We start from the raw sequence: 27,351 nt of genomic DNA, 5'->3' as shown, positions 1-27,351 counted from the left end.
TCCAGAGCCCAGAATGCCCTAGGATGTGGACACTCTGCCATGGATGAGTTGTTGCCACCTGCTCTGAGCAGAATCCAGTTCTTCACGGTGAAGCCATCACAGGCTTTGTTAACTAACTCTGAAGTAGCTGACCGCTATAACTGATTTGCTATATAGATTTTAACTGGTTTGCAAACTTCAAATTTTAAAACCATTTCTTTTCTAAACAAAACACTCTGCATAGGAAGATAACTAGAATAGATAACAATAGAGTCCAACTATTAGTTTTGTATTAGTAAAATCAGTTCTAATATCCATTAACTACAAATCATGAGCATAAATTCTGAATTCCCAGTTAATCTGGTGCCTGCCTCAGAAAAAGGAGCTCAAGGAAGTGAGTTGAATGAAATCCATTGTGTTGAGAACCCCTTGAGAGGCTGTCCCTTGAACAGCCTGACCTGATATGTTCATGTTCATGTGTGCTAGTTTGGGAGTAGAGGAGGTTTTCTTCTTGTTTTTCTCTTGTTTTCTTTTTCAAACAGAAATATTGAGAACTAGGCAAGGCAAACCAAAACTGGAATAAACTAATGACCAAAGTAATTAAAAATTTTCTCTCAGACCAAGTCCAAATAACCAGGTCATCCCTGAGTAGTCAATACAAGCAGCTTTACCACAGTGGCAGGTACCTGGTGGTTTTATAGATTTTCCCTTGACTCTCAAAGAAACCTAAGTGAAAAGTAGCCAGAAAATCTTCTAAGATTGTATATTATTTTGTATATTATTCACAGTTTTACCATGAATGAAGCTAATTTTTTATTATGTAATCAGATTAAATGTTCAGTAAAAACCTGTTTCCATACCCGATACAAAGACAGTTTTAATTAATCAGAATAAGTTTTTTTCCTCTCAAGCATAATTATTCTAGAAGAACACAGAAAATGGTAACATAACGTGACAGCAGGGATCATCATCCCCATGTGAGCATACATGGGGAGCACTTTGGGGATCCTAGATCCACAGTGCAAGTCCCCATGTCATGGCCTGGATGGCTCTTCGCAGACTCAGAAGGTCAGCAAGCTAAGTATTGTTTTCTGCTTTAAGGGACTAAGATAAAGGAAAGTAAATGAGATTTAAATGCTGTTGTTCACAGGTCTGGGGTAGAACCAAAGTGCTAACGGTATCCTGGTTGGCACTTCCCAGCAATAAAGTTCTGTGTGGAGAGGTCTGACTAAGGGGCTGTGGAACCTGAGACACATATGTGAGAAACTACACATGTACAAGTATCCAAGCTCAAGGCCATAGGAAGAGAGTGCTTAAATTCCTCACACCAGAGAAGAGCCTACTAGCTATGCTCCTGCAATAGCTTCCCCTTATGAGAATCTCATCAATGATAATCCCCTTTCCTCGAGACTCTCCGTAAATGAAGGACTCTTATACACAATATGTCTCTCATAAGGCTTATGCCTGTCACTAGGTTCCCATGTGAGGGTAGTGTTTGAGAATTTTGGAACCCTGAAGAGGTGAAACTCTGGTGGAGGAAGTGAGTCACTTGAGGGAAAAGGGTTTCAATTGATGGTCTGGCCCCACTTCCTATTGAGTGCTGCTTTCTGGCTCTAAGTCCATCTGGACTCCGGCGCCCACTGCTTTGCCTTTGCTGTTGTGATGGAATGGGTCCCCTCAACTGTGAGCCCAACAAGCATGTCATTCCTCAGAGTGCTTTGACTGGGCACTTTGATGCAGAACAAGATAAGTGACTTCTTGTGGGTACCTCTTACTCTGCCCATCTATATCAGACCTCTGCCATCGTGTCTTCTGTAAGTGTCAGAGGCACTCTGTCTGCAGACACTGACATTCATGGGAATGAGTGACAGCAGCAGGTGACACTGTGGAACTTTTGTCTGTCAAGGTTGAGCAAGGAAGTTTGCAAGGGGTTGACAAACAACAGGTCCAAATATAAAGTGCAACCACTGAGAAACTTTCCAGAGCAGGCCAAACGAGACTGGGGTTCATTCTCTGAAGCTTCTAGAATGTTCTAGAGCCTTCTACAGAAAGCATATTGAAAGTTAAAAAGCCTGAGATGACAAAAATCCAGGAGCAACTGAAGTGCCCAATGTGTCTTCCATCTAAGTCTGGTTAAGCCAACACTTGGATTTCAGTGTATGTGAGGATTGGGTAACTTTAATTTATTTACAGTTTAAAACTATAAAAATTCTTTGTTCTATGGATCTCATTGGTTGCATCAGCCCTCAGTCAGTGAGTGAAGAGTATACAAAGCCTTGGTCCTACTGAGTGTGTGGTTACACAGCTGTAAGTAATCCTAGCTCTGGGGAGGCTGAGGCAGGAGAACTGATGACCATTAAGTTTCAGCTATCCTAGGCTAAAATCAGTGGGAGAGAGAGAGGGGAGAGAGAGAGAGAGAGAGAGAGAGAGAGAGAGAGAGAGAGAGAGAGAGAGAGAGAGAGAGAGAGAGAGAGAGATTGAATATGTCTGAGGGTATAAGTCACAGAAGTTTCTAGCAAAGAATGCCTTAACCTTCTATTACATGAATATTGAAAACAAATTGACTGAGAAGTTTGCCCTCAAATTCTATAGGATGCAAAATGTCATCCTTGTTTCTTAAAATGCTCTTTGCACCATTTGGTGAAGACACACCTCCACTGCATTGGAGGCTGTCACTTGAGTGGAACAAGTATCTTGTTCAGACTTGACCCAATGTTCTGCATTAGCTCTGAAGACTGAGATTGGCTCCTCTTAGGATTCAGGCAGACCCCCACAATGACCAGGCCAGCAGAGTGAATCAGAAAGACATGCCCCACCTGTGCTGAAAGGGATGGAGTAGACGAAGCTCCCCGGAAGCTGTTCAGCAGCTCGTCGGTACCAGAGAGGGAAGTGATCTGCATTGAAGATGTTTTCTTTGTCTCCAGCCTTCAGGAAGTCTCTGAAAATGAAGGAGAAGAGGACGGTACCACTCAAGGTCAAGATGCACACAGTGGACCCAAGAGCCTTTGTCAGGAGGGACCAGGGTTGGTTCTGAGAAGTCCAACCTGCCCTCCTCAGTCCAGGGGAGGCCCCGTCAATACTTCACCCAAAAACTTCTTTGTAGAGTCTGACAGTCAGATTCTGAGAATATATTTTTACTACATTAGGGAAACGACTGGCGCAGGTGTACGGGGGGGGGGGGGCAAAAGAGGCCCCCTCTTAGGACCTTCAGGTTCTTCTTTGTCTGTGTTCCTTCTCTCTTGGCACACAGAATGGCTCCCAGGACCTCATGGCCCCCTCTTCTTTCCTGGCCTCCCTGTCCCTTGCCCATGGCATTTCCTTCTATGGAGAACACAACAAATGCACATTCTCTTTCCCACCGCATCCTCCCGAAGTCAAAATCACTTTTCTTATTAAAGATTTTTTAGTAGATGCCTTATGTGTAGAGCTTATGGAGTACAAGTTAATTTTTAAAAAAATCTGTGCATCTATTTACAGAAAGAGTTGATTTGTAATGGTTGTCTCTGTCACTTCCCCAACTTAGCAGCATGTGTGTGTCTGTGTGTGTGTCTGTGTTTGTACATTATGAATGTGTTGTTTACAAAGTTCCAAATGCACCACAAAATATACTTCAGAAATTGTCTCCATCCCACGTGAATCTAAACACATGACACACGTAAGCTCTTATCTCACTCAAGTCTCTGAGCCCTTTGGTCACATAGCCTGCTTTTTTCCTGGGCCTAACTTACACATTGTCACATCTCTTTCCCCAAAGCCCTGTGGACAGTATTTTGCTCAGTGTTTTACATCTCTCTAAAGAGCCTTAAATATATAGTCATTGTGATAGCCAATGTTCCTTGTCAACTCAATGCCTAGGAGGCACGCTCTAGGCAGAACTGTGAGTGCCTGTCCAGATGAAGGTTAGTCTGTGAGGGATATGAGAAGAGTCATCTTAATTGTAGGAGGAGCGACTCACTGGGTGGAAGAATCCTAGACTTCATAAAATGAGGAAGGTAAGCTTAGCGCTTGTGTGGATTCATTAATCTGCTGTTGTCTCTGCTCTTGACTGTGAAGAAATGTGAACATTCTCTCAAGTTCTTACCATGACTTCCCTGCCATAATCAACTATAACCCAGAACTGTGAGGCAAATAACTCATTTCTTGCTTTAGCTCTTTTTCCATAGCAGTTGGAAAGGAAATCAAGATATTCCTCTTTACCTACAGCTTTGCTTTCTGTGTATTAGAAACTGGCAGTCAATCATGGTTGAAAAATATATATGGGAATTTTAAAAAATTAACTCGTGAGTTTTAAATTATGTGCCACTTTGATGAAAATTCTTGGAGTGTCACTTCATCCCACCAAGGACATGAGCACTCTTTGGCCTAACATATCTATGCTACATACATTACCAACCCTTTAGTCATTTGACATTTACCTGTGATTCAAGGTGCTTGTGACGACAGTGTTTATGTTAAAGTGGTCACAACCAATGTTACAAGACCTATCCCTTTCAACCCATATCCTCTCAGCATACAGAAGTAAATCATCTTATCTCAGAACATCCTAAAGTGATGGAGGAGGGTCATCTGTCTATGTGTTACTTTCATTGGTTAATAAAGAAACTGCCTTGGCCCTTTAATAGGACAGAAAATTAGGTGGGCAGAGTAAACAGAACAGAATGCTGGGAGAAAGAAGGCAGTGAGGCAGACGCCATAGCTCTCCTCACCGAGATGGAAGCAGGTAAAGATCTTTCCAGGTAAGCCACCACCTCGTGGTGCTACACAGATTATTAGAAATGGGTTAAAGCAAGATGTGAGAATTAGCCAGTAAGAGGCTGAAACTAATGGGCCAAGCAGTGTTTAAAAGAATACAGCTTCCGTGTAATTATTTCAGGTGTAAAGCTAGCCAGGCAGGAACGCAGCCCGCCGTTCCTCACTACACTAAAGAGAGCAAATAATGTAATATATTTTGAGAGAAGTAACTGACATTCATATAACTTTTATTATACTATACTGTTATAATTGCCTACTATGTTCTTGGACTAAAATTAACTTTTTCATAGGTATGATGTAGAGGAAAGATAGTATACAGAATTTGGAACTATCTAGTTTCAGATTCCCACTAAGAGTCTTGGAGCCTTGCTCCTAGGAGAAGGAGACTCCTGTTCTGAAGTCCAAATGAGTATCTGTTGACCTGACCTTCCTCCACAGACCACTGTTACTCTACAGCCTCTGGGCACTTTCTGCTGATAGGGAGATACTTGCACTGTCTGCAAGTATCTTTCAGGAAGCATGACAATTCAGGAAAAATGTCTAAGTATGGAAATAGGCATCACTTGGATCTGTAATGGCTTCATTTTCAGTCTATGGTTCAAGGAGAATATTATGTCCTTACTATGTTCTGACTTGGTGGTTTCATGAACTTTAGTATTCCATTCATAAAATCAATCTTTAGTTTTAGAATGTGACTTGTCAAGATTTTTTTTGATTCTCACCAAAGAAGTATATACTACTCTGTTAAAAGAAAACCCTTGACACAAGAGGCCACCTTCTAGTTCCCAATTCTGAAACTAGTGTCCCTGCAACCACATTACCAGGTCTCAGTTTTCTATAAAGATAGAAACATTGTTCCCCTCAGCATCCTCAGGCCTCAGCATTCAGCAGGCGCTCCACACAAGTTTAATACAGAGGATAAATATTATCCCATGTAGAGATAAAGCTCAGCAAGCATTTGAAACAGTTTTCTTTCTTTAAAGTATTTCCCCAATTTCCTGATTCCCTCAGTGATAGGGGTGACTATCTTCCTTTGTAAATGACCCATTGTGCTAATATTGTCACAAAATTGTGGTGCCCCTAGGACTTGCCACAGCCAACTTGCTATAGCTAGAGCTGCTTACGTCTGCTTACTAGCCCTCACTAACAACACTCCTTTCTAGAAATCTACCCTGAACTATTTTTTTTAGAAAAAATGATAAAATTTCCCTCATCTTACTCAGAATACCAAGTCTGACAGTGGGCATCCGTTGTAGGTCTCAGTAATGCTGTGGATTTGGCACTCACTGAGGCAGGGATGACTATTTAGGTTGCAGGGATCTGATTGTTACAATGACCAAAGGTGACTATAACCTATGCTGTCTAGGTGAGCAGAAAAGAGGCCCATGAGTAAATGTAGCCTGTCACTCTCAAGTGGGGGTCTGCTGTCTATCATGTCCACCTAACGAGGCCACCAGATTTGCAAGGTGCTACATTTTATTATTGCTATTTGCTTGTTTGCTTATTTGTATGTGTGAAAAAATTTATTTATTCTTTGATAATTTCATACATCATATTTTTATCATATCCTTTTCTGCCCCCCAACTTCTTCCAGATCCCATCCTCTCCTTATGCACACAACTTCATGTTCTTTCTCTTTTAAAAAGAAAAAGAAGAGAAAAATGGCACTAAAATTATGATTCTGGTTTATACTGACCAATTACTCCTCAGCACACAGTCTATCCTGTAGTATGGTTGATATGGCTAGTGCCATGCCACTGAAGAAAACTGATCCTCTCTCTCAGTAGCTACCGTGAATGAAAAGCTTCTTGGCAAGGGGGTAAGTCTTTGTGCCCACTTCTACTCCATATCTTTTTGAGTCATTGATTAAAGGGGACCTATAGACTCTGTTAAACATGACAAAATATTACCAGTGCTATTGATTATTCTCCACAGCTGACGATAAGAGCCTATTTCTAAAGACACCATATAGCTTTGATGGCATATAACATAAAGAAATCTGGCTGGTACTCAAGTGGAAGTTTCACTCCTATTGGCTAGAATTCACGGTGTAGATGGCACTATAAATGCTACCAGAAGGAAAGGTAATCATTAATCTCACACAGCTATGAATCCTGCAAGCTATAATAAAGACCTGCCTATAAGATATGCCCACTGGTGCAATAATGGCACAAACGTTAGGGGAGTGAGCAACCACTTTTTCTTGACTCTATGGTTTATTCCATGGGATGGAACCTATACCCAACACAGTTAATGAGGCCAAGAACCTGAGACTAGGTAGGCCATAGGCCCAGGGGAAAACCTGTTACTATTATTGCTTCCTTGTTTTAATGTCAGCACTAGAAAAAAATACAGTCTTTTTGCTCACTCTCTGGATCCTTCCTAGAGAAAGCAACAAGAAGCTCAATACTTCTCATTCTTTCTTGTAGTATGAGGGAATGGCAGGCTGCGTCCCACCGCCCGGCTAGCTTAACCCCCAAAATAACCACAAAGAAATTGTATTAATTTAATAACTGTCTGGCACATTATCTCTAGCCTCTTATTGGCTAACTCTCACATCTTGCTTTAACCCATATCTGTTAATCTGTGTGTTACCACGAGGTCGTGGCTTACCAGGAAAGATTTAGCATGTCTGACTCTGGTGACTACATGGCAGCTCTCCGTCTGCCTTCTTCCTCCCAGCCTTCAGTTCTGTCTACTCTGCCCACCTAAGGGCTGCCCTATCAAAAGGCCAAGACAGTCTCTTTATTCAACCAGTGAAAGCAACACATAGAAAAAAAGGACCTCCTACACCACTTTCTGGTTGCCTACTTTCTAGAAAAGGTGTTGTTTGAGGATAAACAGCTAAGGAGAGCTTTAAAAACTTAAGCTTCAATGAAAGCTTACTTCCAAAATTATAGATGTGAGCTTCTAGAAAAGAGAAAGACCTTGAAAAGGAATCCAAAGCCAATCTCACCAAACATATAAAAACTGACCTATCTACTATGTCCCACGCTTGACTGGTACCAGGGTACCAACCAACAGGAAGAAACACTGCTGAACTGGACTTCAAGGGGCATCTCCCTTTGGAGACCCCAAAGGTCAGCTCCTCTTAAACTCATGACCACTATGTGGATTCACCACTGTCCCCAGAAGTCTGGTGCCTATGGTTTGCTGGGAACCTCTGAACTCAGCTATTCATTAAACATATCCAATTTACTGAATCTTAGGTTCCATTTGTTCCTGACCTAACAATGACCTCATATCAGAGAAGAGAGATTGAGAAACGTATTAATACTTAGGAAAGATTCAGACCATGGACCCACACAGGTAAAACACCTATCTGATGTCTAAGGGCTGGGAGATCCTGATGTATTGGGACTAAGCATGACCAAATAAGAAGCTGAGGGCTAGATTCAGCAACTGTTGGTTCCTGTTCCATGACTCGTAGGAACTATATGAAGAAAATGTCAATCCTAGTACCTCCAGAGAGCTCACCTCTGGGTGAGTCTCTGTGTCCCCTCTGGCTGTACATGGAGGCTCAGAGGTTTATTGAAACATAAACAAATCAGGAACAGACCTGAGACCCTGGCAGTAATTCCTGGGAAGAGCTTCAGGATATCTGATTGCCCTAACCGTGAGTCAGGAGCAAAGCACATCCCTGCCTCCAGCTGTTCCCCAGAAGCTGCATTGTCTCCCAAGTTAAGTCCTAAATGACTTAGCAGACAGTGACTCGAAGGAACAAAGGGTTGTGGAAGGGCCAACTGACAGGTGAACATGTGCACTGGGGCCCCAACAGTAGGAGAGAGAAGAAGGCTCTCAACAGGCCTTGGGTGGCCTGAACCTCAAGAAATGAAATAAGCCCCCTTTGAATCTCTGTTTTGAGGGGTTCATTGGGCGCTGCAGAGGGACCCTCCTACTTACTGATTGGTGAGCTGTTCGGCCCCCACGAACAGGTTGATTCTTGAGAGGCCTGTACGAGTGCCGAGGAAGGCGACCTCGACACCCTTGTCAGAATTCCTGAAACAGAACAGCAGACGTCAGGGAGTGCTTCTAGACAGTAAGCAGATAATGGCTTTTACATTTCAAGACTCACAGAATGTTTGACAAACGGCTGCTTTGAAACCTGAGCTTTAAAAGTCACCAGGAGAACTCACACCGGCGCACAGCGCACATGTACACATACACGCATGTGCCAAGGACGAAATACTCCTACCCCTGACACAACCTACAGGAAGAGAGACTTTCAGGAAAGATGTAGCAAACCCCTGCCGACAAATAGAGAATGAGGGGGAAATGTACTTGCAGCCATAAATGCTGCTCATCCCAAGGTAGAAGCCTGGAGAAAGCAGCCTGAGACTCAGAGGCGAGACAGGAAGATGTCCCCAGGATGTGTTTTTACTGTGAGGCTATCAAGTGTATTTTTGGTCTGAAGAATGTCAGTAGGGTCTTCCCTGTGGAAGGAAAGGAGTGGAGCTGTTGGACCAGCTGTGTAGTAGCCTACAGCCTGGAAGTCTAATAGACAGAAAAGAATTTATAGCTTTGATTCGAGCACAGACTTTATTCTCAAAACCACTCCCAAAGAGATAAGTGAAATAATGTGTATAAAATATTCCCCAGAATGCTCACAGGCTGGGGACTTGGTCCTCAGGAGGTGGTGCTCTTTGGGAAGTTCTGGGAACTTCAGGAGGATGTCAGTAGCTGGTTAAAGGAAATTGCTGGGGACAGAGCTTTAGGGGGAATCTTGTCCCTGGTTCCTCCCCCATTTCTCCTATTTATGGTGAAGTGAAGACCTCCCCCCTGCCTCATGTTCTTGCCACCGGGATGCTGTGCATGAGAACATGGGGCCGGGTGACCACGAACTGAGCTCTCCTGAGACTATGAGCCAAGATAACTTCTTCCTCACCTTGTGTGCTTCCGTCAAGCATTCAGTTAAAGCCACGAAGGCAGCAAGGAATACAAGGGCTCCTTCCACACCCCTAGGGTGTCATTTGTAGAAACTGCAGCAACTGCCTTTGTAAAGGACTCTCAGCATAACGGTGCTTCATCTCCCAGAGCATACCTAGTGTCTGAACATGATCTTCGGGAGACTTCAGCATGTAATTCTTATTTTAGAAAAGGAAAAGTCCTTTTCCATAAACACAGCTTTCCCAACAAGCAAATTATGACTACAATGGTAATTCTTGGGCTCTTTCTCTGTCTTAGATGCTAGTAGCAACTTGTTCCAAAGCACTGTCTGTGCCGTTTTCAATATAAGGGTCTCGATTTCTTAGTCTTTGGCAGTAGACAAGGTGGCCAATACTACCTTTAAGTATGTATGTGTTGGGGAGGTGGGGGTGAGGGTTGAATGAAAATCAACATGATGCATTTGGCTCTGTTTATAGCCTATACCAAACTGGAAGGCTATCCAATCAGTTACAGATGTGGACAGCAGGACAAGCTACCATTTAAGAAATCTGTAGCATGTGTGAGGAATGAGTCAGCAATCCTTGCTCCAAATTTAGAGTTTCATAAGACCCTAAAAGAGATACTCATGTATTTGTGAGAGAAAGAAACCCTCGGGTGAGCTTTGATGCTTTCCCAGGCTTGTAGGGTATATGGTCTACACAGGTGGGAGGGTGGCCCCTAGAATGATGGGCATGGCAGTCTCTCCAGGGAGCCCCAGGCTCAGGTTAGACTGCCCACCTGAAGTTTTCTCTGGTGAGACTCCAGCGCCAGTGTCTGGAGAGGCTCTGGCCATGTCTAGCCAGTGCCTTCTCCTCCCTCTGCATCGTCTATCCTGAAAAACCAGCACTAGCTTCCCAGTGTTCAACTCCAAACTGGGAATGCAAGTGGGAGCCTCAGTCTCTCTTGGCTCACAACACAAACCACCAGAAGGACTTGGGATGGCAGTGGAGGATCTCAACAGCCGAAGCTTCGCCTGTGCGTGTCTACTGTCCTGACATGTATGGCAGAGGCCTGGGTATCTTGGAGCCCAGGCTGCTGTTCTTCCCCATTACACTCTATTTTATATACATCAATAGAGACTTTTTTTTTAAACAAAAGCAAATCTGTTTGTCCTATTCCTTTCTTAAAAGCCTTCAATGATTTTCTAATATGCTAAATATAAAATCCAAAATGTCGAGGAAAAGGATACAGCTCAGTGGTAGAACATTCACCCCATATGTGGCACACACTGGTATCAATCCTTACTACAGCTACCACCACCACCATCACCACCACCACCACCATCACCACCACCACCACCACCATCATCATCATGATAATAAATTAAAACAGAAATTCCAAACTCTCTATTCAGACCCTCAAGGTCCAGAGCTACCCAGCCTGCTGCATCACCCTGTCGGCACCTGACACCACCCGTCCCTGCCCCCCACATTTCTGCAGTAAACTGTCATTCTTCAACTGTGCCAAGTATTTTCTCATCTAGTGGTTCTAGGTCTCGTGAGTTCCCTTCCCGAAGTTCCCCTTGCCCTTGACTGGTGCTATTTCCCCCTCCACTCCTGGTCTTGTCATAGTCTACCTGTCTGCTCACTGTGGGGATCCCAGTGTTAATGGCTCCACATACCACAGAAGCCTTGATGGCAGTCACTATCTGTCTTCTGTCTGGATTACCCCTGCTTCCCCATTGCCTGGCTAGTGCACAGAGCACACACACTCGATGGGTGGCAGGGAAAGAATGAACAACAGAGATACCAGACAGAAAGGCAAAGGAAGAAACTAATGGAGAACATAGACTGAGAGAACTGAACGCTTGCTGCTTGAAGGTCTCGGGAGAGCCAATAGGAAAGCAATAATAAGCCGCTAACACATTTCTAGCCCTCGTTTTTGACATCAACTACTCTTGATTTCCCCGACCTGCACTCCCTCTTCCACTTCACATACAAAACCACAGAGCAGTAACTGACACCCCCTGAAAGAACGTTATCCCTTTCCCGTGGCCTTCCCTGGCCTCCTCCCAATCCCCCTCTAGCCTGTGATGGGGGAAGGGCTGTGGTAAGGCAGGAAGCTCCTTCTCCCGACCCCTCTGTGGGAAGTGTCACCCTACCTCTGCAGACTGAATTTCATGTCATGTTAAAACTCAGAAAGCTCCACGTCAAGCCCCGGAGCCTGCCTGCCATCCAATCCCATGCCACTGCTCTGTTCTAGCTCTGTGGTTTGGAGTTCAGGGGGAAATTAGAACACTTCAACACCAGGCTTCTGAAACAGTTTAGTTCCTTAAACCGTAACTTTGTTTTGGGGGAGCTTGTGCAGAAATGTCCACGAAGGGGAAATGCAGGCAGCCACTTACTCAGATTTGTTGAGGGCCAGGCTGGTCCAATAGGCTTCAATAGGGGCGCTCACCACAGCATCAAAAAGGACTTCTTGGATCAATTCTTTGTCACCTATTGGGAAGGACAGAAGACAAGAAGGCTCTGGCTAGACTCCAAAGAGGGACACCATAGAGGCTCATGGGGCTGGTTTGTGGGGTCAGCAGGCTATGTTCTTCTACAGGATGTTGCTTTATGAGTTAACTTCCCACTGGTTACAAATATGAAACAGCCTGATACCTGATACACTCTTAATACCCCTGGGCCCCAAGCAATTGGACTAGACAGTAGCAAGCAGCAAGGCTGGGTGTGCACACTATAGTGTTCTCCCGTCTCCTCCCAGCTCCCAGCTCATGCCAGGGCCAGCATAGTAAGTCTTCCTGGAAAAGCTGCCTCTGGTCCTCACTACAGCCATCAGTTCAGCTCTCTGCATTCAGCAGGGTATGAGAACGGGATACCACAATGGACAATTATGGGGACTTGTAGGATGTGATTTCTTCCATTTCAGACTTTTCCCCATTTTAATGGGGGATAGCTGTCCCTATCCAAAGGGCTTCTGGGCATAGCACTGTTGCAGAGGCCAAGTGGTAGAAGATCATGAGTCTAGGAGAGACTTTTCAGAGGTGGGCCAGGATTTAGTTTGCTCGAGAGCGGATGAGATAAACAATTTCACATATTGACAGAACGATGGTGATGAAGTTGAGATGCGATTATATAGTGGAATCCTGTGGATAAGGTGAACAAACCCAATGGAGAGAAATGATCCACACAAACTTCAAAAGGATGAAGAGTAAAAGTGAGCTGTACATATATCTGTACATTATACTATTGTATGCAGTGACTCATATAATAATCGGTATGTCTACATCCTGGGGGTCTCATAACGGAAATCTTTGATACCAAAATAGCTTATATTTCAGACTTAAGACTTTGGGAATTTTATAATATTTGGCATACACACTGAGATGTGGGACTAGGACATGGATGTAAACACAAAATTCTATAAAAATAAATAAATAAATATATATATTATATATATATATATATATATATATATAATAAAATCTGCACGTAACTACAAATAACATTTTAAGGTGATTTTGTCCATAACACAAATGAATTTTCTGACTGTTATAATGTCATTATTGTTGCTTAGACAATTTTCAGATTTGGGATTTTGGAGTTTGGGATGGTAAATTCTGTATATACAGTTTAATATGCAAGATAATGAAAAGAATGCCATTCCCAGCTCATGGAAACCTACTTAAACAGTAGGAGCATGAGTGAGACACACGAGAAATGACGAATGAATACGGGAAAAGTCATTCTTTGGGGGAAGGAGAGGGTACAGGGTAGGGAAACACAAACACTTTAGTACTAACTCTGATATTTTTTTTCTGAAGCAAACATCACAACATATTAGGAAGCTAAGGGGGGACTAAAGGAAGATGAACTCAGAGCTGGCCATGTGGCTCTTAGTGAAGACTGCTCTGGCTCTCACAAAGGCTCGAGGCTTGATTCTGAGCACCCACGCAGTGATTCACAACCATCTATAACTCCAGGTTAGGGGATCCAATGCTCTCTTCTGGCCTCTGTGGGCACCAGAAATTCAGGTTGTGCATGTAGGCAAAACACCCATACACATTTTAAAAAAATGCATTTTTAAAAAAACAATCTCGATTTAAAAATGCATTTTCATAGTATCGCTATGCTTAAGATATTTTTTGATATAGTAATTAACAAGTTCAAAGAAATGAATAATTGGGCTCATCTGTTTCCCACCTGATCCTTTTCCTACCAGAGGATAACCCCCAAAGCAAATCCAGCCCATGAAACTGTCAGTGTGCAGCTGGAGAGTCTCCATACACCTCTGCCGGGATTGCTTTGGTTATTCTGTAAGACACCACATGTCGAGCAGACTTCCCATCATTGATAAGTGATGCTCATGGAAGGGGGAGCAGGTGCCATGCCTCTTGGTGACTCCCTCTGTTCAAGTTGCGGCTAATGGAACTAGCTTGTCACAGGGAGGGTCTGCTTGGGCCTCAGGGGATCATCCAGAGCTCCTGCCCTTCCGTGTGTGTGTGTGTGTGTGTGTGTGTGTGTGTGTGTGTGTGGTGGGGGGCCTCCCTCCTACCCTTAGGCCACGATCACTAGCCATTTAGTTCTCACAGAGCATATTCAAGGGAAATAGAACAGAATAAAAGGCAACAGGTGCTGTGGTACCCACACTCTGGGAGAACCATGAGACCTAGGTTATGATCTTGCCTGAAGTCATTCTTTGGCCAGCCTTACTTCCTTATCCATAGAAGAAGGCCTGGAATAGCGGAGATGTGCCGTCTCTGCCACCTCCACCTTTATCATCTTCATCTCACCCAGCTGCCTAACTAGACAGCCAGCGTGTGCAGGGCCAATGTGATTAAGGATACTGTGGTCATCACCTCCATTATTGCTCATGTCTTTCTACAGGGAGAGACTTGGCTGGGTATGATTGACAGTCCATATGAAGGCAAAGCTGCTCTTGAAACCTAAGGCTCCTTTGTGGCTTGCAGCTCCGCCCCTCCCCACCCCCCCCAGAGGCATGCTTTGAGAGAGCACTCACATTGAAGAAGAGGCTCTTTGCCTTTGAGGTAGAGCTTAATAGCTTCCAGTTGAGACAGATGGCGGTGCTCTGGGTGCAGGTCGGTGTTGCAGTAGGACCTAGGATGTGACAGGGTCCCAAAGGAGAACATATAAATATTCAGAGCATCTTCCCACTGGGTGTTGGACCAGGAAAACTGGGTAAGAGGGCAGGGAATCCTGAAGCTGACGAAAAGCCAACGGAATCTTACCATTCATCTGCCAAGGACACGTCAGGATGTTCTAGGTCATGCAGGCCTGGAAGTCAAGGACAAATCATTATTAAGCAGCTGTCTTCCTCCTCTTCCCGTAGACCTCAAATACTCTAGTGTGGCACTTATGAGGGACTGCATTCACAGTAGATATCAACCCTACAGGGATATGCTGGGGATCAAGGGCTCTGGATGCATGTAAAAAGTCATCCACACTACGTTCTCACTCTGATGTGGCCAGCACCCACCATATCCCTTTGTGCTCATCCCAGAGAAATCTCAATTTCACAAAAAGAAGGATGTTTCTAGCAGAATGGCTTTGACGCTAGATTTGGGAGATCCATGAAGTCTGGGCTGAAAACTGGGCCAGGCCACCTAACTCCCGTGTGATGCTAACAGATTTACTTCTCCGTGTTTTCTTCGTGCACAAAACAGGGATGACACATAATTGTGAGAGTGATATTGTAGGTTAAATTATATAAGATTGTCAATACTCATTTATGTTCAGCTAGCAAAGAAGGCTAGTGGATGTTGAAGGATTCTAAGTGAAAGTGAGCCATTGGTCTAGAAAAGTAGTTAGTAGAGCTGAGGCTAATGCGAAAGTGAGGCGATCCATAGAATACTATAGACTTCCTGGTATATGCTATTGTTTTGATATGTCTCTCAAAGGCGTGCATGCATGCGTGTGCATGTGCATGTGCATGTGCATTTGTGTGTGTGTGTGAGATTTGATTTCCATTACATTAGGTGATTGGTTTACTACTATGAAGAGATTAATGCAGTGGTCACAATAATGAGTGTCTTGCTTCCTGACTTGTATGAGTGGCCCTATTATATATAGGAATATTCCTTCCCACCTTTGCTATGCTGTGCTGCTTCCGGAAAGTCAACCAAATAGGGCCACACAATCTTAAACTTTAAGCCTCTAAAACTGGAGCTAAGTAAACTTTTATAGGGCACTTATAGCCTCATGTGTTTTGATACAGCAGCGCAAATGAGATAAGGCATTCCAGAGAGCCACTCTCTCTCTCTCTGATTCCAATGGGTCATCTGCAGACAAGCAGTTTTAGACATGCTTAGGTACTCTGATAATGTTTGTAATGTTTCAGGAAGACAGTTTCTCCAATGACTCACTATACTTTAATCCTCATCAAATGCAGATGTCTAAAATACTAGATGCCCAGCATAATACTGCTTAGTTCTATAGGGAGTAAGCTGTTAACATTGGATGATCTATCTTGGAAATATTTTGTTAATCCTTGAGTTACATCAGTTTTCCTATCCAAGAAATATTCTCAAGAACTCTATAAGATGTTTAAGTATGATGGTGATTAGTTCCTAGGGCAATCCTAAGATATACATTTGTATATGTATATGACGTATATATGCACATACATTCTCTTAACCCTTTCACTCACTTCTTTGTTTCCTCCCTCCTCTTCTTCTCTCCCTCTCTCCCTCCTTTCCTGCTTCTTTCTCTCCCTCACTTCCTTCAATATTTTCCCCAAGGCAGGAATAAGTTGGTGCTATATGCTAGGAATAACCCAAGAGCCAAACAGCCTGCCTCCGTGGGATGTAATTTCTAGTGACAGGAGAAACAGAAATGAGCTTGGAACTTGTATAACAGCTGATCTGTTGGTAGTGGCAGAGGAGAATGCATGAGGAGGGGCAGGGAGCGGCTGGGGCGAGAATGCTTCAGACTGAGCTCTGCTTCGGTGGTCAGGGAAAGCATCACTGAAAAAGTAACTTTTATACCAAGGTGAAAGCAAAGACGCATGTGAGCCATGCTTATGACAGGGAGGAATGTTCACTACAGGAGCGACAAGAGCAGAGGCTTGGCTGTGGGCTGCACCTTCCCAGGGTGCAAGCTGAAGATGCCCATTCCACTTCCTTCTCTCACTGCAATTCATTCTGCCTTCATCTTCGAAGCTCTCCCTGGCTCAGCATCATGGTACTCACAGATGCGACCCCAGGGATGAGATCCACTATCATTTCTTAGATCTGTGATGGAGAACGCTCATTGGTTAATAAAGAAACTGCCTTGGCTTTTTGATAGGGCAGGATTTAGATAGGTGGAGTAGACAGAACAGAAGGCTGGGAAGAAGGGAGTGAGGCAGATGCCTCGGGCAATCGCCATGCTCCTCCTCTCTGGGTCAGACACGAAGGAGCCAGCCGCCAGGTCAGACATGCTGAATCTTTCCTGGTAAGACATCACTTGTGGTGTTACACAGATTATTCCATATGGGTTAGTCAAGATGTGAGTAAGAGGCTGAAACTAATGGGCCAGGCAGTGTTGAAATGAATACAGTTTGTGTGTTGCTATTTCACGTGTAAAGCTAGCCGTGTGGGATCTGGGCAGGATGAAAAACAGGCCTGCTCACCTCATCACTACAGATCTGAGTTCTTGAATACCAAACAAATCTAATTTTTCTCCAGTCCTTTCCCCTTCTGATAAAACCATACTCAGGGAAACTGAGACTAATGACATTCACCCAATTTATTTAGCAATAATTGTATATAACTATATAAAAGATGCAATGTGTCAGAGAAGATCTTGAAGAGACACAATATTACAGGAAGACTAGCTCAGGCTTCGACTTTCAACACTGTTTTAGGGGTGCTGAGAACTGACCCCTGGATGTGGTGCTTCTACCGCTGAGCTCTCACAATTCTGAGTAAATGCTGCTGTTCATCATCTCCATAGCAGCAGGCATTGGCAAACCATGTGAGGAGCTAGCTACAGAACCCCTGGTATATGGGTGCCATCCTCAAAGAACTTTCCACTCCAGGAACAGAAGAGAGCTAAGGTCAGGCCAAGGCTCTTCTAGATGAGGGTTCTGACTAGCAGCCTCAGGGAAAGCAGTTTTCTTGAGCTTGTTTCCTCAGGGAGCTAGCAGGACTGTGGCCTTTTATTTACAGATGTCCCAAGGAAAGAAGAAGGTCTGATCTCATTTGTAGGGATAATCAGATACTCGCCCCCTTGCTAAGCATTCAAACTAATTTCTTGCTTAGAAGGTTCTGAAATTATCTCAAGCAATGGCTCAGCCTAACAGCTGTGGAACACACAGGAGGGGACAGTAACCAGAAAAAATGGTCCAAAAGACTGCAAAGACATTGGTGAGGAAGAAAGCCAGAGAGACGAGAAGGAGAGGAAAAAATAGACAATAGAGGGAGGGAGGAATGGGAGGAGAGAGGAGAGAGAGGGAGGGAAACAGAGGGAGGGAGGAATGGGAGGAGAGAGGAGAGAGAGGGAGGGAAACAGAGGGAGGGAGGGAGGGAGGGTGAGAGTGAGAGAGAGAGAGGGGGGGGAGACAGAAAGACAGAGAGACGTGAGAGGAAAAGCAATGGAGAGACAGGCTAAGGGGGACAGGCACGAGAGAGGCAAATGATCCACTATAGACCTCTCCTGCTCTGACCATGAGTCACTTTCTCCATCTCATCTCAAATGGCTTGGGCATGAATTGTAATGCTTCAGGGGCACTGATGCCCTCAAAGCTATACATAGCCCACAGAACTAGAAAATTCTAGAAACTGAAACATAGCTTCTAAGAACACATCCTTTAGTTTATAGCTTGTCCAGGCCACAAGGTTGGCTCAAGTCCTCTTGTGTGTCTTTGAGAAGAGAGACCATATGTTTGGCTCTTGGATGGGTACATCCTTGCTTCTGCCCAGTGCTGAGGGGACCCCTCCTCTCTCCCTTCGGTTTCATTAGACATCATGGTTCCTCGTCAGATAAAACCCAGTGGCTGTGAAGCACTTCAGGGCCAATCAGCAGATGGACCAGACCCAAAGTCCAGGCTAAGCGAAAGTGCCTTACTCAAAGTCATTTCTAGAATAAGAGCCCGTTAAACAGCACACTCCTAATTCCAAATGTTTACTGTTGGAAACGGCAACTGCTTAGGATCATCGGGCTGTTGATGATATAAAGAACAGTTTCGGTGGCAGCAACTTTGCCTTTACAGATTGGGATGGCTAACGTTTATGCGAGTCGCTGTGCACCTGCGCATTATGAAAATGGAAGATCTTAGAGTTACCAGATCCTACTTCTGCTTCCCAACTCCTGTCAGTCTCTTCAATGGTCACATTTTCCCTGGTGAAGAATAACACAAAGCCCTTGAGACGGGTGGCTCGACTATGCTCCAAGCAACAGCTTCCAGATCTTTCTTGGAATTGCTTCTCCTTAGACTTGACTTCTACATTAATTTAATTCTTCCCCTAGCACTGAACGCATGACAAGAATAACGGTGGTATGAGATTCCTATAATTTGCCTCCACTACTTTATGCGTACAACAATATAATAAAGCCAGCTGGGGTTCCCGTCATTCAGAAACCCACACAAAACTGGCAAGAAAAGACGCACTCAGAGGGCAGTGATTTGAGTCAGGTGCCCAAATCACTAGCCAGAAAGTCACACACAATCTCCAGTTCTCCCAGAGCTGGCTCTGAGCCTTCCTCCCCACACCCACGGAGAAGCCAACCCAAGTTTGTGCCTTACCTTCTTCAATGGTTACATTCCCTCGGAAGAAGTATTTCCCATGGCCCCTGGAGAGCGCCACACCTAAACTGTGCAGAGAGACAGAGCAGACCTTGAAGTCCAGGGCAGTCACTGGCACAGACTCGTGGGCTAACCTTTCTTTTTTATTTTATTTTCCATTTTCACATTTTCATTTCATGTTCTGTAAACAATTTTCCCAACAGTTTACATTCAGAAACCTCACTGATTATAGTGGGTGTTGGTTTTTCTTAGGCCCAAGCAGCTGCTTCAAAGTCATTTCTGATTGGAAATGCCAGCGGCAATTGGCTGCTGTTGTGTTTGCAAGATTTGTGGCCAACAGCTTGCCCCTCCAGAAAGCCCTCCACTGGATGTCCTCCCAAGGCCACACACCCTGCTCCTTGCTACCACCTTACACACCTCTGTTCTGAACTTAGACAGGGACTCCCAGACCCCAGAAAAGCTGATCTCTTCTCAAGGGCAAACCTAAGACTGGGACACTCAAATGAGCACAGCCACATGGCTGGCTTGTCAGCCTGGTCCCCTCCCCAGTCTAACTGCTTTCCCACATTCTTATTGGCTTGATTTAAATGCCTTTCTGTTTTGGTCTAAAGTTAGAGACTGTTTTGAAAAATCAGTCCCTTTATTCGGCAAAGCCACTTAGTGGCTCATGTGCTCCTTGGTTCTTCCTGGTTCCAAACTGCATCTGGTCACAATCCTGAGCAGTGGGTGACAATGATGTTAGACTCTACTTTTCAGATTAATCTCTCCTGGCTAACTTTCCCTTCAGTCTGAAAGATACCAGTTCGGGAGCATGAAGCAAGCCTGCTAAAATAAGTTTCCTTTTTGTCTACAAATCACAGAACAACACTGAGCTAACGGGAGCAGGCAACTTTCGAATACTCCGTCCACATGGGAAAGGAGACCATTAGGCAAAGTCGTACTTTTAGGACTGTAATGGAGAGACAACACAGAAGGACATTTAGAAAAGTTGAGATGGAAGCACAAGGTGGGGATGAAATGCCACCTGCAGGATTACTGCGTCATGGAAACCAAAGGTGAGACAAGGGTCTTAGGAGGTAGCAAGTGAGATGGTGAAGAACCTGGTGACCCTCTGAACTGGTCTCCTCCACCCTTGGTGGGAGCCCCGGAGATTTTGTGTTGGGAATGCTATGAGAAGTTGTGGCTGTTTGGGGTGGGCCTGAACCGTCTTCCCCATTCTAGGACAAAGACAAAGAGCAGCCTGGGCAAAGCCCCTTCCTCACTCTTTCCGGCCTTTGGGAGGGTGTTTGTTATCCTCAGATGGTGAGCTCTGAGAGGCCAGCAGGTTGGGTACAAACACACTGATAGGTCTGATGGAATGTCCATGGTTATGGTCAGCTCTACCTGAAAGGAGTACCCTTGATGTCTGTGTAATAGTAGTCATTTGTCATCGCCAAAACCCGTTTCTAGATCGGGGGGGAAAGTCATAGAGAAAAGAAAACATGGTTAGTCTGCTAGATGACATTTTTCAGAAATCAATAAAAATAAATGGACACACTGTGGTCTGGTTAATAATAGTACTACATGAATCTTGTTTGAGATAAGTAAAGACAAGAGAGAAATGAGCTCGGCGAAAGATATTTATTCCACGGAGAACCTTCAAAGCTAATTTTTCACACCGGTTTGTTTTAGTGAAGGGCAAGAATGTTTGAGAAAGAGGTACCCCTTTGTCCACGGTCTTCTTCACCTCCATAGAAAACTTCCCTGTCTTCCGATTCACCATGGCATTTCGTAACTAGAACAAGAAAATGAAATTGGGAATTAGTGCCTCCCTGGGTTTCTATGTCACTGGGTGCCGGGCTCAGAAGTTCTCTGTACAAAGTCCAGACAGGATTCCTACCAACTCTTTGTGCTGCTGAGGATAAGGCTGCGCCAGCATTCAGATCTCCAACAGCTCTCCAGGGAAGCTACCAGGACCTTTCCTGCTCCTGGGCAATGGGAGGGGGTGAACATGGACAAATGACTTTCACACTGTGGCTTGGGATACGCAAGTGAACCCCATCATCTCTCCAGCTCCTGGACAATGCGGGGGGTGAACAAGGACAAATAATTTTCAACTGTGGCTTGAGGTACACAAGTGAACCACAGAACCTCTCTAGCTATTAGATAATAGGGGGTGAACAAGGAAAAATTATTTTCAACTGTGATTGGGGTGCCCAGGTGAACCCCTTAGGGGTAGCCACAAGAGAGGCCTCAGGATGTTGATGAGTCCAGAGGTCAGAGAATGAACTCTGGACAATCTGCTAAAACCATCAACAAGCGAGAATGTCTCTGGGGGACAAGTTGGTTTTCAGAAGGGGTACCAATTTGTCACAAAGAGATCATTTTTCAAAAGATAATCAAGTTAAAGATGTTTTTCTAAACAGTAGTTGAAAAGATTGGGGGGGCATTGGGGAACTCGTTTTCCACAGCATGAATCAGCTTCAGACGGTCACCCAATTAACAGCCTCGCTGACAAGACAGTGAACAGTACTGACCCCTGCCTCTGAGTTTTGGAGGTCCCATCTTGGGGCAGTGAGGCTGGCTGGCCTCCCCTCCCCCTGGCTGACCTCATCTAATTACCTGTGGCCTTCCACGAGTTCAGAGGAGGACAACAGGCTGGGTGATGAAGGATGTGCCTGCATGGGCAGCAAGGGGACATGACAGGAAAGGCCATTTAATGGGATAGGAACAAAGGCTGAGGAGCCAGTCCATTGGGAACTGTTCTTTCTCTGTCTGCGCTTCAGGATGTGTGTGTGTGTGTGTGTGTGTGTGTGTGTTGTTTTGATTTTTTGTTCTTTCCTCCTTTGGGGGAGCTTTAGTGAGATCAGGCTGATAGGAAACTGCAGGCCTTGCAGCACCTCAAATTTGATTCAGGGCTGTCTAGATTTGGGTTCACATTCCCGTCTTCTGTGAGAGAGAAGTAAAAGCATGATTTTTAGCTGGAGGCATGTATAAAATAAAACATATATTTTACTTTAGATATTTTTTAACAACACATAATGGGCATTTCTGGAAATATTTTCCCATTTTAACTTTTGTGGTTTTGGATGGAGAGAGCTGGTCCTAATTAAGTCTACTTTCTAACTTTTAAGAACGGGCTCAATTTATCTTTAACATGGTTTTCATTTTTCCTCTTTCTGGTGCCTGCCTAAAGCCATTTGGGACCTTCCCCTCTCAAGTTCCCCAGGCAAGTTAGAGATTATGTCAGCTTCTCCTTGCCAAGCTACCCCCAACCCCCGGTAGCAGAGAAAAATTAGCATGGGGCCAGGGAGGGCCCAAGGCTGGGGTCACTGATGCATTCTGGAGGCAAACGTTTAGACAGTTATTCTAGTCTTGCAAGCATGACAAGCTCTTCTTCCCAAGCTCCTCATTGTGAGGGATGATAGAATGCTGTCACTTAGAAACAGACCCTGGGGACAGGACTTGATCGCAGGCAAGCCATTCCTTTCTCGGTGCCTCAGTTTCCTCTGCTGCTCAAACAGAACTGAGCACGGCCCCCCCATCACATACAGCTGCAGTAAGGACCACATGGGAATAAGCAGACGAGGGCCAGGCACAGGCTGACTGTCTTCTGTGCCTCAGTTGTCCTCCACCATCCTCGTCATTGCTGCCATCAGTGGCATTGCCATCTTCCTCACCTGGGTGTGGCGTCAGTTACCTCCTGCCAGCTAAAGGAATCAGAACTCAAGCTCTGGATGACTGGGCACCAGCATCCAATCTCTTACCAGCATCTCTCTAGCTGCTTGGACAATGAGCCACAAGAAAAATGTGGCTCCTGCTGAGGACGCCTTTGCATGTTTTGTCTCCATAGCTTCCATTCCTTTTCTTCACCAGTTAGAGCACACTGGGTGGATTTTTGTGATATCTCCCTTATCTTTGCAGATTTCAAGTTACTGTCCCTAACTCTCCATGAGTTAGATAGACTCAAGAGGAGACAACATGGGGTGTCAGGGCTCCCAAGCTAGCAAGGCTCTCATCACTGACACATATGAGCTATTCTTTGATCTTGTTGGGCTTCAATGTTTTCTTCTGTTATTTGTTCAATCAAAAATGACCCTGAGTGAAGCCACCCAGATCCAAAACTCCTATTGGGTGCTTTCTAAACTGTAGATATCAGGTTACTGGCAAGCTCCTGTTGCTGATAGCTACTGTTGACTGAGTTCTTCCAGTGGATCAGGCACCAATTTGAAAATTCTAAGAACTGTCTTCTGTATTTCTATTTCCATACCTATTTGACAAGAAGAGAGACTGACATCTTAGGCTAATAAGCTTGTGCAAGGAAACACAGAATCTCTAACTCTTCAGCCCAAGGTCTTGGGGCATGAAAGATGGTTCAGTGATTAAGAGTGCCTACAGCTCTTGAAGTAGCCCTGGGTTTGGCTCTGAGCACCCCCATTGGGCAGCTTATTACCACCTATAACTACAGTCCAGATGTTGTGATATCCTCTTCTGGCTTCAAAGGACTTTTTCCTGCTTGTGGTGCACACACACACACATACACACACACACACACACACACACACTCATATGCACACACGTGTGCACACATGCACACAGACCCCACAAGTTCCAAACCTCTGCTGCCTAAATCAGAAGATAAAATTAACTACTTCATCATTAGTTTAAATTATATATTGTTATTTCTTGATTTCTTAAAGAATAGGTTTTAGAAATTGACTATGGCATGGCCTATGGGTTTACCTTCCCAGTAGCTCCTCCGTACACTTGATCTCTGGGATATTCTGCTCTTACTATCAGAGGAGGCAAGAGACTCATAGTTGGAATGCGCTTTGTGAGACTTGAACATTCTAGAAAAGTCACTTTTCTGTCTTAACGGGCTGCATATTGCCAAGAATCCCTATGTATATCATGCTAGGAGTCGGTGGGCCCCATACCGAGGGCGGGTCACAGAACTCAGGTCAGAGCAATGAGCAATAACAAACCTGTCTTCCCCACTGAAGGCGGGAAAAGCTCGGCCACGGTGCTGCTCTGCGCAGCCTTTGAACTAGCCACTGCCTGGGTTTGTAATCATCAACAGCTGGGAAAATGAAAATGACTTGGCAGAGGAAAATGTTAAAATAATTTTTGGTGTGTCCAGATGTTAGCTGATTATACTGTCATTAAAAATCACATACATAGATGCTTGACTAAACACACCCCAAGAAAAGCAAGTCGGATGTCAGTGGTCCCTACCAGATGCCAGGCATCTGTAGGTGTGATATGCAATGGCCAGAGAGGCGGCTCTCATCACAATGAGATGAATAATGTAAAAGGCAAATCCTCCTTTAGGAGATACAGCAATCCAGTCACTTCTCAGCCTACCCAGCCTCTGGGGTACACCCTGGTACCTCGTTCGCATGTGTTCCCTGCAGTCCTGGAGGATCAGCAGCTTGGGTGACCCATCAAAGCACCTACTTTTCTAATACAATATTCCAGTTAAGGCTGGATGCTCATTCCACTGGAGGTCAGCTATTCTTCCCTCTTAAGCAGAGTCCACTGGGGAAAGCTTCCCCAGAAGGTGTAATAGTGGACAGTAGGTTGTGTCTCCTTCTACAATGAAAGTTCATTATCCTGTGGTGGAGTCTTATCCATGTTAGAATAGGGTTTTTAACTTCCAGAGTCCCAGGAAGCTTGTTCTTCCAAGCCCTTACCTTCTTATAAGCTACCTAGCCCAGCCTACGGATGGAATGGATATGAGACAGGCCAGATAAATAGTTGTTTCTTTAGCAAAAAATGCATTTAATCGGTATATGAAGATAGCGCGTACAGAGAACCCCAGCCATCAATCTTCCCTTAAGTGAAAGCTTGGGCTCTCTAGGTATCAGGGCTCAAGGGATCAGGCATGAGATTTAGAAAAAAATATGCAATCAAAGCTCAGAGTATGTCCCAGTGTGAGACGATCATAGGGCTTGGGGAAGAAAGGGCTCTGGAGACGTGTTCCATGAGGCTTGTCATGGAAAGACGTGTGGGCTTCCTCAGCCCAGCAGGAGAAAGCTAGCACTGCAACAGAATGGGTGCCCGCTGAGTTAGAGACAGAATCTGTAGTGCTGTGGCTATACCACTGATAAGGTTTCAGAGCAAGGTAGGCATTCTATAGTTAGTGAGGGTGTAGGAAAATAAAGGACCTACATATCCCGGGTGAGCCAGAGCCAGCTTCAAGGGCCCTGACATTACACAAGGAACTCTACACAATCTCAAGCTTTCTGTGGATTCAGTTATCCACATCGGGCGTCATTCTGTAGTGAGAGCAGCGGGCCGCGTTCCTGCGGCCCAGCTCCGGGCCACCTGGCTAGCTTATGCCCCAAAATAACAACACACAAACTGTATTCATTTAAACACTGCCTGGCCCATTAGTTCCAGCCTCTTACTCACATCTTGATTAACCCATATCTAATAATCTGTGTAGCACCACGAAGTGGTGCCTTACCGGGAAGATTCTAGCATACGTCCATCTTGGGCCAGAGCTTCATCGCATCTGTTTCAGAGATCAGAGGCATGGCGATTTATTAACCTCCGTTCCCAGCATTCTGTTCTGTCTACTCCACCCACCTAAGGGCTGGCCAATCAGATGAGCCAGGCAGTTTCTTTATCAACCAATGAAATCAACTCAAACAGAAGACCCTCCCACATCACACATACACTCAAGCTAACAAGATTTGCCCTAATTGAATGCATGATTTATATGTAGCCCATTTCCAAGTAAGACTTGGTAGCTCATTTGCAAGATCTCTCCCTGCTGCAGAGGTGGTAGGGGTTGGGGTGAATCCTATCACTTTATTTCTCAGTAAAAGTTTCCTTGCTCGCCCTTCTTCTAATCTTCCTTGGTCGCCATTCTTCATGACTCTGAAGCAAGGAACTCAGGACCCGTGGCCTAGGTGAATGTGGCGCCTATTGGCAGGTACAGTATATTAGTCCCCCATGATTTTCCCACTAAGAGCCAAGAAAGGCTCCTCTTCTGTGCTCAAAGAGCCCACAATAACCCCATAGGGATGGATTGCTTTGGGAGAGCGCACCACGTTTCTGAGGTACCAAATGAAGTCTCAAGAACTCTGGCATTCTGAGGCTTTTTCCATTAACACACAAAGTGGGTGTGTCAAAGGCACAGCATAAGGGTCAGATAGCCTGATGCCTGCCTTTGAACTGTGACATAATTTCTCTGCCTCAGTTTCCTTAACTGGAAAAACAGGGGCAGATCCTTGACAAGACTGCAATAAGAAATGAATGAGTTCATCCTTTTTAACACTGAAGGTATTAAGTACCTTGTATAAAAGAAGTTCCTTATTAACAAGCTATTGTTACTATTGTTACTTATATGAGCCTTCTCTCTTTATAGAAATAATCATGTTCACTGGGGAAAAGTTAAAAAATGATTAAAACATAGCAAGACCAAACGGAAAGTCATCCTTAATTCTTTCAGCCATCTCTAGGAATTTCAGCCCTGAAATCATATTCACACAAACAAGAAAAACAGACTCATCAAGTTGTGTGTGTGTGTGTGTGTGTGTGTATACATATATATATGTATTTGTGCATACACATGCTTACACACACATACACGTTTACACACATACACACATATATTCACACATACAATAGTAGACTATCAACTTGAGAGTTGGGAGAACATGGGAGGAGGATGGCTAGAGAGACTGGAGAAAGGAGAAGGGATCATGTGTATTTCAAGGTTCATTGCTGACACATGGGTCCCCTAAAGATGCCTTTTTACAGTAATTGACATGACACCTAACTTATCCAACAGTGACAACAGAAGTCCCATGCACACTCCTCTGTATGGTCTACTTTTCTCTTGTGTGTATGTATGTATGTATGTATGTATGTATGTATGTATGTTTGCGTAGGCACACATATATATAAGTATACATATGCGAGTGGGTGTGCATGAGTATGGGAGGTCAGAGTTTAACAGTGGGTTTTGGACAGATCTCTTGCTGGGATTGGGGTACAAACCCTGGGACTAGCCCAAGC

At 44.6% G+C, this 27,351-nt stretch overlaps 1 protein-coding gene across 1 annotated transcript in view; it reads right to left on the bottom strand.

Annotated features, from left to right (window-relative positions):
- The window catches only part of Cacna2d3 (calcium voltage-gated channel auxiliary subunit alpha2delta 3), an 842,461-nt gene that overhangs the window by 149,859 nt on the left and 665,251 nt on the right, over positions 1 to 27,351 (bottom strand). The window contains 8 exon segments of the mRNA XM_038350066.1: positions 2,796 to 2,917; positions 8,635 to 8,730; positions 12,002 to 12,095; positions 14,620 to 14,717; positions 14,849 to 14,894; positions 19,345 to 19,412; positions 20,728 to 20,789; positions 21,047 to 21,118. Coding sequence (XP_038205994.1) covers positions 2,796 to 2,917; positions 8,635 to 8,730; positions 12,002 to 12,095; positions 14,620 to 14,717; positions 14,849 to 14,894; positions 19,345 to 19,412; positions 20,728 to 20,789; positions 21,047 to 21,118 — 658 coding nt within the window.

This window comes from Arvicola amphibius, chromosome 12 (genome assembly GCF_903992535.2).
Source record: "Arvicola amphibius chromosome 12, mArvAmp1.2, whole genome shotgun sequence".
Classification (NCBI taxonomy): domain Eukaryota; kingdom Metazoa; phylum Chordata; class Mammalia; order Rodentia; family Cricetidae; genus Arvicola; species Arvicola amphibius.
The sequence above is the reverse complement of the archived record's forward strand: the minus strand, read 5'-3'. Positions and strand labels throughout refer to the sequence as shown.